Source organism: Fusarium odoratissimum (assembly GCF_000260195.1).
Source record: "Fusarium odoratissimum NRRL 54006 unplaced genomic scaffold supercont1.4, whole genome shotgun sequence".
Lineage (NCBI taxonomy): Eukaryota > Fungi > Ascomycota > Sordariomycetes > Hypocreales > Nectriaceae > Fusarium > Fusarium odoratissimum.
In genome coordinates, this window is record NW_022158690.1 from 1,141,838 (window position 1) to 1,152,192 (window position 10,355).

General features: G+C 48.5%; 5 protein-coding genes across 5 annotated transcripts; 3 read left to right on the forward strand and 2 right to left on the reverse strand.

The window, feature by feature from the left end:
* The first annotated feature begins 1,758 nt into the window (after positions 1-1,758).
* Positions 1,759-3,551, forward strand: FOIG_03552 (arginine biosynthesis ArgJ, mitochondrial). Its single transcript, XM_031201472.1, has 2 exons — positions 1,759-2,292; positions 2,348-3,551. The coding sequence occupies exons 1-2, from the start codon at positions 1,850-1,852 to the stop codon at positions 3,261-3,263; spliced, it is 1,359 nt and encodes a 452-aa protein (XP_031068996.1). The 5' UTR covers positions 1,759-1,849; the 3' UTR covers positions 3,264-3,551.
* Positions 2,631-4,420, reverse strand: FOIG_03553 (imidazoleglycerol-phosphate dehydratase). The gene is made up of 2 exons (XM_031201473.1): positions 4,042-4,420; positions 2,631-3,983 (listed from the first exon to the last, which is right to left on the reverse strand). The coding sequence occupies exons 1-2, from the start codon at positions 4,310-4,312 to the stop codon at positions 3,571-3,573; spliced, it is 684 nt and encodes a 227-aa protein (XP_031068997.1). The 5' UTR covers positions 4,313-4,420; the 3' UTR covers positions 2,631-3,570.
* A 231-nt stretch (positions 4,421-4,651) lies between these two features.
* On the forward strand, positions 4,652-6,883 carry FOIG_03554 (anaphase-promoting complex subunit 6). The gene is made up of 2 exons (XM_031201474.1): positions 4,652-4,863; positions 4,924-6,883. Exons 1-2 carry the CDS (start codon positions 4,767-4,769, stop codon positions 6,675-6,677), a joined length of 1,851 nt encoding a protein of 616 aa, XP_031068998.1. The 5' UTR covers positions 4,652-4,766; the 3' UTR covers positions 6,678-6,883.
* A 198-nt stretch (positions 6,884-7,081) lies between these two features.
* On the reverse strand, positions 7,082-10,273 carry FOIG_03555 (acetoacetate-CoA ligase). The gene is made up of 5 exons (XM_031201475.1): positions 9,965-10,273; positions 9,397-9,909; positions 8,635-9,348; positions 7,991-8,587; positions 7,082-7,938 (listed from the first exon to the last, which is right to left on the reverse strand). Exons 1-5 carry the CDS (start codon positions 10,073-10,075, stop codon positions 7,780-7,782), a joined length of 2,094 nt encoding a protein of 697 aa, XP_031068999.1. The 5' UTR covers positions 10,076-10,273; the 3' UTR covers positions 7,082-7,779.
* FOIG_03556 (uncharacterized protein) lies at positions 7,230-7,739 on the forward strand (the record flags this gene model as incomplete). The annotated part of the gene is made up of 1 exon (XM_031201476.1): positions 7,230-7,739. The coding sequence occupies one exon, from the start codon at positions 7,230-7,232 to the stop codon at positions 7,737-7,739; it is 510 nt and encodes a 169-aa protein (XP_031069000.1).
* Positions 10,274-10,355: the final 82 nt, after the last annotated feature.

Consider the following 10,355-nt stretch of genomic DNA (forward strand, 5'->3'; position numbering starts at 1 on the left):
CCGAAGGAAAATGTTAAGCATTAAACGGTGCAGCACCACGCTACAATGAGTTCCACAAGAGGTGCTCAGTTTGACGTGGAGGTTTGGGAGGATGAAGGCATCGTCACCTTGGGCAGATCAGCTTCACAGTTGACGCGAGGCATCACATTTGGCTTCAACAGAAGCTGATACGAGGCAATGAATCAGTCACGAGCTTCCTTCTTCACGGCAGTCCATCAAGAACTGGTCGCAATGAAAGAAAATAAAGAGTTCCAAAAATTCCCTTGCCAGGCGAACCCAACAAGGAGCGGTCAGTGTATAGTTTTCAACTAGCAAAATTCCTCTCTCAGCTTATCGCTTCACGGAGAAGGAAAACGCCCATGCACTTGGATGGAGAGGAAAGGAAAAAAGAAGACTGAAAGGGTGGGAGGAAGTCGGGCTCTTATAGCTGGGAGAGATCACTCGCGCACGGACCACTTCGATATATTACCTAAGGCATCAAGGCCAATCTGAGCGCGAATTACAGGAAGGTGGAGCTCTAATTTCCAGGCACCAGCGGAAGGTTCCACTGTTGGCAGGCAGGAACAGAGGCAGCAGCAGCTTAATTTCCAGCCCAGCAGGCAGGCACACTCTATCCTACACTCGCAGGCACGCGACACCATCGATTGGCTGTGCCTACAGTACGGTATTGAATAAATTCCATGTCAAAATGGCTGGGCTACCTTACCTGTGGCTTCATCTCACTGCTCTTTCTCGCTCAGGATCAAGATTTCCAGCTGTTTTTCTGCACCCTCGAGATGAGCTCCTGCGGGAATTGATTCGATCAACAATACCCCCCCCCCGGAGCGCATTTCGCGAACCATATCCAACAATTACTTCAGCATACCTGTACCTTGCGTTCTTTGCCAAACCTTGATCGTAGTTGCTCCGGCTGTGTGAACCTTCTTGGCATGAGATTGGCAGTCACAGCTTTGCAATTTGTTCATGTGAACATTCGGTTTCGTTGCCTACCTCCCTTTTATTTAAGGTAGAATTCCAGGTTGACTTACTCGCTCGCTAATCAACAAACTTGAGCTGTCTATACCTAGAGTCATCTGGACTTTCTTCAGCTTAATATTTGCCCGTGGCGATAAACGTAAATATCAAAAAGATATAAGGTTTAGTGCTCCAGGAGGACCTACGATCAAGGTAGTTAAAGGATTCCCATTATAAACAAAGCTTCTTACTAGATGTCCTATCTACGAGATAAGGGAGGAATAAAACGTAGGACCTCAATCCTCAATGACAAAAGAATTTGAGCAAACTTAGGGGCCTATTTAATAAGTTTATTTTCGCATCTTCTTCTAGAGTCTGACGTTTTCTTGCTTCCCTGGGCCTGTATGGGAGAGCACTGTGGACTCGCGCTTGTCACTGGATGCTGATTAACGGAACTTTCGACTTACTACAAGTTCCATTACCTCCACAGACTCGCCCGGTCCATAATAAGGAAATTCCTTTATTCAGGTTCTTGAGAGTATGCACTCTATTGGTGGCTGATTGTCTGGCATCCATACCAAGTACATATAACTCACTACCTTACCTACTAAGTAGGCTCATCTCAGTCAGACTCTCACTTCAAGAGAATGAGATTTCACATGAGCCGTCGCTTCTTGCAATATCCTACTTTGTCATTAATTTAATATATAAAAACTTAAGGAGAAATGAAATAATCAAAGAACTGGTCATAAATGAGTCAATGGAGTCTTTTGGGTACTCCCAGCCACTGATCGCTGCGATACCGCACTAAGTAGGTAGCATACAGTTCTATATCAAACCCCAGCGAAAATTCCCATCAACTACAGCATCAACAATACAATCCTCAGTCGCCAAGATGATGAAGAAATTCGCTCGCGCCTACTCTTCGGCGTCAGCCACTCTCGGCTCAAACCCTGTTCCTCCTTCAAAGATTCAATACATTCCTACTTCAGGAAAATACCCCAAAGGCTTTATCGCTTCAGGTGTTTTGGCTGGTGTCAAGCCTGGCAATACCAGCAAGCCCGACATCGCCCTCGTCACTTCTGATCGTCCCTGCGCCGCTGCTGGTGTCTTCACAAAGAATAAGTTCCAGGCTGCTCCTGTGACCTATAGCAGGAAACTTTTGCAACAGAAGAAGAACGCGGGCCTGCGAAGTGTGGTTGTCAATTCTGGTAATGCGAATGCTGTCACCGGCACCGGAGGTCTTGAAGATGCTACCAGTATGGCCCGCACGACAGATCAGAGGGTTGGTGATGAGGACTCTACTATTGTTATGAGCACTGGAGTAATTGGTCAGAGGTTCGTTTCTTCGATTGGCTGAATTTGATGCTTCAGTGGCTCACAATTAATCCAGGCTGCCAATTCAGAAGATTCTCGACAAGATCCCCACAGCTGTTAGCAAGGCTGGTGGTTCTCATGAGAATTGGCTTGAATGTGCAAAAGCTATCTGTACCACAGATACTTTCCCTAAGCTCATGTCTCGATCCTTTGAGCTTCCTTCTTCTCCAGGCGTTGAGTACCGCATTGCTGGTATGACAAAGGGTGCAGGCATGATTGCCCCCAACATGGCGACTCTTCTTACCATCCTGGCTACCGATGCTCCTATCTCCCCTGATGTCATGCCCAATGTTCTTCGACATGCGGTGGACCGGTCATTCAACTCCATCACCATTGATGGTGACACTTCTACCAATGATACTGTTGCTCTTCTTGCTAACGGTGCCGCTGGCGGAAAGGAGGTCACTTCTGAGCAGTCTCCAGACTACCAAGCCTTCCAGAAGCTCCTCACCGAGTTCTCTGTTGACTTGGCCAAGTATGTCGTCCGAGACGGTGAGGGTGCTACCAAATTTGTTACCATCCGTGTCGTCGACAGTGCTTCTGAGGAGGCAGCCCGTGAGATTGGTCGATCCATCGCCAAATCCCCCCTCGTTAAGACTGCTCTGTACGGAAAAGATGCCAACTGGGGCCGTGTCCTTTGCGCCACCGGATATGCTCTCATTTCTCCTCCTGGTCAACCTGTGAATGACGTTCCTGAGATTACTCCCGAGCGCACCAATGTCTCCTTCGTCCCTACCGATGGCTCAGCTGAGCTGAAGCTGCTCGTGGACGGCGAGCCCGAGCAGGTCGACGAGAAGCGAGCATCGGAGATTCTCGCCATGGAAGATCTTGAGATCGTTGTCAAGTTAGGTACAGGCGACAAGTCTGCTGTGCACTATACCTGCGACTTCAGCCATGACTATGTCACTATCAATGGTGACTACCGAACTTGAGGGTTGCCAAGAAGGAGTTGACGATCTTATCAAAAATATAGCCTGAACTGCATGTCTACATGAGCCGACCTGTGAATTTTGATATGATTTTCAAGATATCTTGTATGGATGCGTAACGAATGCGGTATGCAGGGTCTTGAGGAGACATGCCAGGCAACGCATTGTAAATATTTCCAGAAGCCTGCTATGTGACATAGGTCATATATTCACTTATATCTCAAAATCTGATTCCTGCATTCCTATCAATAGCAGGTCTAGTTCTAACCAAAACCAAGTATTTATCCGGAACTCCTAAGCGACTATTCCCTTACGCACTCAGAGTACCCTTGGTGCTAGGCACTTCACCCTCTTTACCAGGTATCCTCGTGGTAGCAGCCTTGATAGCAACAGCAAGAGCCTTGAAAGCACTCTCGGCTCGATGGTGGTCGTTATCACCGTGAAGACAGTGAACATGCAGCGTAACACGAGCACCCTGGGCAAAGCTCTGGAGACAATGAGGTACCATCTCGGTACTGAGCTGGCCAAGCCACTCTCGCTTCAGACCGAGGTCAACAACACTGTAGGGACGGTTGGAAAGATCGATGACCGCGCGAGACAGGGCCTCGTCAAGGGGAGCATAGGCGTAGCCGAAACGGGCGAGACCAGCAGGAGTGCCGAGAGCCTGGGCGAAGGCATAACCAAGGGCGATGCAGACATCTTCGGCGGTGTGGTGGTCATCAACTAGAGATATCAAGTCAGTCATTTGACATCCCTCTGTGGCGGTTGAAGGGCAACGAACTGTGAAGATCACCCTTGCAGTTCAGAGCAAGACTCCATCCAGCATGTTTAGCTAGAGCATGAAGCATATGGTCAAGGAAACCAATTCCTGTGTTGACAGCGATCTTCTGCGACTTGCTAGCCTGAGAAGCATGGCTATCTCCATCGTTGAGAAGACGGGAGTCAGTGTCCGGAGGGAAATCGCCGCCGTCAAGGTTAAGAGCAAGCTGAATCTTGGTCTCGTTCGTATCACGGGCGAGAGCAGCCCATCGAGTAGGTTGAGAAGAAGCCATTTCTGCGAGTAGACTGGTATAGTTGTACAATTGAATGTTTCTCAGGTAGTTGTAGACTTTTAAAACTTGACTGCATGACGGGCTCCTGTATCGGCGAGTGCCAAATTGATGGCTTCTGATACGCTACAAATTCAACCCCGCCAACTTTTTTATCGCCTCTGACAGAGGCAATGGTCGCTGTAAGCTACCCCGCCGTTGCTGGAGGCACGCCCGCTGTGGCTTCTTAGAACGCCCTTCACACGCTAGGCTCTAGTGGAGGCGCGAACAACGGCTGGGCGGGCTTGCGGTGAGATTAGATTCATTGTTGACTTTTGGTGGGATGTTGCTTGACGTTATTCCAAACAAACCACCTCCATTCTCAAGACCAACCCCATATCGCAACACGCCGAGCCACACATAAAGCGAATACCTGACGATTGGGCACAGCACTCAATGAACTGCGAATAAATTAGGAATGGAGAATTTCTTGAGGGAATGGAGGCAAGATGCCCTCAACAAGGCGCAATATGAGTCGGCCATATTTATCGGCGACAAGTTACTTGCACTGACTAGTTCGTGATATACTGATATAAACAACCTCTTTTCCATTGCCTAACAATACATCTCGATAGATGACGATCAAGACGCCTTCTGGCTCGCCCAAGTCCACTTCGCGACAGGAAACTACACACGCGCCCAAGCATTTCTCTCCAGCCAAGACCTCATCGCCAGAAACCCATCATGTCGCTATCTCGCCGGTCACTGCCTTATAAAACAGTCTCGCTTCGACGAAGCCCTTTCGATTCTCGGCGATCGCAACCCAACGCATCTCATTGCCAACGGCGCGAGTAACAAGCGCAAGACTCAGCCACGCCATGGACGACGTCGCGATCCAGCTGCTGAGGAGGAGGCTGCTAATAGGAGATATGAAGCTGCTATGTGTTTTCTGCGTGGTATCTGCTACGCTAAACAGAACGCTTTTGATCGCGCGAAGGAGTGTTACAAAGACGCTGTGCGAATCGATGTCCAGTGCTTTGAGGCGTTCCAGCAGCTTATGAACAATTCGTTATTGTCGCCTGACGAAGAATGGCAGTTCCTTGAGAGCCTGGACTTTGATTCCATTCATGTCTCTGGAGATGTGTCGTCTTCACAGCAGGCTGCCGACTTTACTAAGATGCTCTACACGACGCGACTGTCCAAATACCGCAACCCTGCAGCCTTTGAGACAGCATACGACTCTCTTTCGACACACTACCACCTTGCATCAAATCCAGACCTACAGCTTGCTCGTGCGGATCTTCTCTATACGCAATGTCGGTACCGGGATGCTCTGAATATCACAAATGGGATCCTACAGGAAGATAAGTACAACTTTAGTGTGTACCCGGTCCATCTGGCCTGTTTGTTTGAGCTGAAAGAGAAGAATCTCCTTTTCTTGATTGCCCACGACCTGGCTGATAGTCACCCTGAAGAACCATGTTCGTGGCTCGCAGTTGGTATTTACTACTTTTCGATTGGCAAAATCCCCGAGGCACGACGATATTTCAGCAAAGCGAGTATGATGGACGCGCATTTTGGACCGGCATGGATTGGATTCGCACACACTTTTGCGGCAGAGGGCGAACACGATCAAGCAATTTCGGCCTACTCGACAGCAGCGAGATTATTCATGGGAACACATTTACCCCAAGTCTTTTTGGGCATGCAAAATCACGCTCTCAACAATATGACACTTGCGGAGGAGTTTTTGAAAACAGCCTATGGCCTTTGCAAAACGGACCCCTTACTCTTGAACGAAATGGGTATCGTGAAATATCACCAAGACAAACCCAAGGAGGCAGCACAGTACTTTACAGCAGCGCTTAAGATCGCTGACGATATGGATAGCGACCCTTCGGCTTGGTTGGCTGCGAGGACAAATCTTGGTCACGCTTTCAGACGGTTGAGACACTTTAACCGAGCGCTCGCCGAGTTTGATGAGGTGCTAAGACAAGGAGGCAAGGATGCGGCCATTTTCAGCGCGAAAGGGCTTATTCTCATGGAACAGAGCAAGCCTGAGGAGGCGGTGGTCGTTCTTCATGAAGCGCTGGCGATCAATCCGCAGGACAGTATCGCAACAGAGTTGTTGAACAAAGCGCTAGAAGAGACGGCATTGATTGATGGTGCGGCAGAGTCTGAAGCTGAGGACCTCTTGGACTTTGAGCGCACGTTGGGACAACGGAAGCATGATGCAGCCGTCAAGGTCAACGGGGGTCGAAAAACAGCAGGGAGGACGGAGAAGGGTAAGGGAAGATTGCGACGAACAAGACGAATGACGGTTTTGGAGGACGAGGACGGTTCGCCTGAGAAGGAGGGCAGTATGATGGAGATGAGCGATGATGAATAAGGATACCAGAGAGTAGACCCAGAAGGCATAGCAAGCATAGCATTGGGATGGGGAGATTATCATATGATTGGGATAGGTCTAGGCGTTGGTGGTATGATACGCATTGGGGAACATGACATGGTTTTGAGTTAGTGAGTGTATGAGCATACTCTATCTCCTCCGTATGAGAAGCGACAATGTATGATATTTTGTATATGATATCACTAATCAATTAGGTAGTACTGAATTATTATCTCGCACTCGGATCTCGCATAATATCCGTAAAATAAGCTCTGGTGGAGTAACCGGCACGTTAATCCATCCGGGCCGTCGCATCGGGGAACCAATAACGGGGTGCTTATTCAATCAAATCCCTGAAGCAATCATGGTCGATGGAAAGACGGAGCTGAAAGAAGAGCGAGTGCCTTTTGGCGTCTGAAAGTGGAAGTGGCTTGATGATATGACGCGGCGTAGAATGTATATAAGAACAAAGCATTGGACGTCAGCTTATACAATATCCGATACTCTTCACTCTTTATTTACTTGTTGTTACAAACAAGAACAACAAATAAAATGTCACGATTCTTTCCTCATACTCCCTATGCAGAGGATCAGCCTCTTGCACGAACAATACTCACAACACACGTTATCGCGCGAGCGATAACACTAAGCTCAATCATCGCAACGGGCATAACAACAACACGCCACTTCGTCCCCTTTCTCCGCCCAAAAACTCCAACTTTAACATTCTTCCCACGTCTCATCCGCTCTGCATCAACAGGCGCAGTCGCGGCGGTTGGTGTAGGAGCTCTCATGACAATCAGTCGTATGCGTGGAAGAGAAGAAGTTGAGTGGCAGGATCGAAGTTGGAGATTACTTGAGAACCGAGGTCAGCTTGAGACTGATGACTGGACTGCTATAGGCGCTGGAGCTGGGGCTTTGATAGGGGCCAATGCTCTAAAGGGCTGGAGAGGTGCGGTTGGAGGACTGGGACTGGGAAGTATGGGGGGAGCTTTGGCATGGATGGCTTGGAGATTTGGTGTGAATGGGGGCAAGTTTCCCAAGAAGGAGGAGGATTTGTAACTTGTATTGTCTTTGTATACCCCATGTTTATCTAGTATCTCTACAACTTTGCTTTAACTTGATCGATCTCTTCAATCTTCTGGAACTGATAGAAAAAGTCCAGACTCTGAGGGTTCAACAACGTCCCGCTTGGCTTGATATTGCTGCCCGATATGATCTGCTTGACTGGAAGTTCGACCTTCTTACCGTTCACAGTTGTCTAAACATCATTAGTTTACTGCACATTATCAGTTGTGGGGGCAAATACTTACTGGAATATCAGGCACCTCAAAGATATACTTGGGGACATGCCTCTTCGTCAACTCCTTAGCGATCCTCTCTCGGATCCTACTGGCGAGTTCAGCGTTGAACTTGACTCCTGGTTTCATCAGCAGGAACAAAACAACGCTCTCGTCATGGTCTTGAGGTCGACGCTGGCCTACGCAGAGACTCTCTGCAACCTCCTTTGCAAAGCTTCCCTCAAGCACAGCGTAGATGTCGGCACTTCCAAATCGAATTCCACTGGGGTTCAAAACTCCGTCTGAGCGGCCGAGAATGTGAATATGACCTGTTTGTGGGTGAACTGCTGCAAAGTCGCCCTGTGACCACACATTGGGGAATCGATCAAAGTATGCTGAAGTGTACTTCTTTCCTGGAGCGGGAGTTGTATCGTTCCAGAGATAGAGAGGGACATTGGGGAACGCTGCAGTTCCGACCAAGTCTCCCGGTTCACCATCAGGAACCGGTGAGATCGGTTTGTCAAGGTCTGGAGAAGATGGATAAATTGCCATCGGTGTTCCAATAACTCGCCCTGGACATCCACCGGCGTAGATGGGAGATAGAGGATTCTCCATGACAAAGCAGGCAGCCTTGGTAAAGTCAGCAATTGTAAGAAGACGTTGGATAGGAGACTCACAATATCTGTACCGCCCGAAAAGTTGGCCAACTTGATATTCGTTGGAAACGCCCCATCATAGAACCAGTCGAAGACCTGCTCCTTCAACACCATTCCCGTACTCTGAACAGCCGTCAGACTACCCAGATCTGCCTCTTTCTGAGGAACTATTCCTTCTTTCATAAGCTCACCCAGCCATCTTGGACTAATTCCTAAATTCGTAACACGCTGCTCCTCTACGATCCGTAACAGCACAGAACGGTCTGGTACAAAAGGCGAACCATCATAAAACACAGTTCGTCCACCAAAAGCAAGTCGAGTAACGCTAGCAAGATACATGATCCAGCCTGTAGTAGTATACTGAAGCGCAACATCCTTGGGGGTGATTTCGCGGTGAAGAATAGCCTCTTTAGCCACTGAAACGAGAATTGGACCAACGCCGTGGACGATGGCTTTTGGTGTTCCTGTTGTTCCGGAGGAATAGTAGACTACCATTGGGTCTTGAAAGCCAACTCTTTCGATGGGCGGTGGAGTTGAAGGTGCGGATGAGAGGAAAGACTCGAGACGTTGTGTCTTGGGGATTTGAGAAGTATCGTGAGGAGAGTCGAAACGTTGAACGATGATGGCGCCTTGGAAAGAAGGGCATTCTTTCATTCCTTCGACAACTCCCTCGATCTTATCGCGAAGATCGATAACTTTTCCATTATAAAGAGCCCCATCATCAAAGAAGACAAACTATCTAGGTTAGTATTGTCATAAGTTTAGTAGTATCAAAGAGCTCACCTTGGGGTCAATCTGAACAGTCCTCTGCAACAACCCTCCAACGCCCATATCCGTCGAGCTACTGCTAAATAACCCCCCAAGCCAAGTTGCAGCCAGAAATACAACAAGTGTCTCAACAGCATGAGCACCAACCATAACGACTCTATCTCCCTTCTGAACACCTCTCTGCTTCAACGCACTCGCCAGCTCTCCCACTCTTCTCCTCAACTCTCCCCAAGTAACATTCTTCACGGAGGAATTACCCTCTCTGACTTCTGTGATAGCGATAGTATCATCTTCTTTGTGAAGCGTTGAGCGCTCGCCTGGTGCACCGCCTATGGCACGTGTCCAGAGGAGATTCTCGGCGTAGCTGATGCGAATACCTGGGAACCAAGCGGGAAGTTTTGTGATTGGGATTGATTCGTCTACGACGTATGAGTAGGAACCCTCGTGGATCCAGTTTTGAGAGGCCCAGAGTTGAGCGTAGAAGTCGCTGCGCTTAGAGACGGACCATTGGTATAAGTCGTTGAATGTCTAAGGCGTGTTAGTTGTTTATAACATGGCTCACACATTTAAATCCATATCATACCTTGAGATTAAGTCCATGTAATTTGTTTGCCTCTTGCATAAATGCCCACATCGCCGTGCTCTTGGGATTGGGGTGTTCCCAGACCTTTCGAGGTGTCTTTGTTAGATCCATTGTAATATGTATTTCAGTCTTGTAAACGTTGCTTCTTAGAACCAACTCAAATGATAGATAGAGACCAAGGACTGAACTACGGTGACCACAAGAGACTGCATTAAATACTCCAAGATAAATGTCCGAGGTAACTTGACCGACGCGGCAACGCCTCTGCCGTGCTCTATCGTGCGGGGTTCCGTCCCCGACATATTCGTCCTTTCAGCTATGACCTAACTTGGACTGAGATAGGTTGTGAAACTTTGTCGATCTCGTCTATACCTGCATGACAGGAAGCTAA

Coding starts and splice junctions, on each gene's coding strand:
- FOIG_03555 (XM_031201475.1), bottom strand. CDS start 10,075: ATGGATCTAACAAAGACACCTCGAAAGGTCTGGGAACACCCCAATCCC. Junction 9,910..9,964: donor TACATGGACTTAATCTCAAG/GTATGATATGGA, acceptor AACACGCCTTAG/ACATTCAACGACTTATACCA. Junction 9,349..9,396: donor CTGTTCAGATTGACCCCAAG/GTGAGCTCTTTG, acceptor TAACCTAGATAG/TTTGTCTTCTTTGATGATGG.
- FOIG_03552 (XM_031201472.1), top strand. CDS start 1,850: ATGATGAAGAAATTCGCTCGCGCCTACTCTTCGGCGTCAGCCACTCTC. Junction 2,293..2,347: donor ACTGGAGTAATTGGTCAGAG/GTTCGTTTCTTC, acceptor CAATTAATCCAG/GCTGCCAATTCAGAAGATTC.
- FOIG_03553 (XM_031201473.1), bottom strand. CDS start 4,312: ATGGCTTCTTCTCAACCTACTCGATGGGCTGCTCTCGCCCGTGATACG. Junction 3,984..4,041: donor CTGCAAGGGTGATCTTCACA/GTTCGTTGCCCT, acceptor TGATATCTCTAG/TTGATGACCACCACACCGCC.
- FOIG_03554 (XM_031201474.1), top strand. CDS start 4,767: ATGGAGAATTTCTTGAGGGAATGGAGGCAAGATGCCCTCAACAAGGCG. Junction 4,864..4,923: donor CAAGTTACTTGCACTGACTA/GTTCGTGATATA, acceptor ACATCTCGATAG/ATGACGATCAAGACGCCTTC.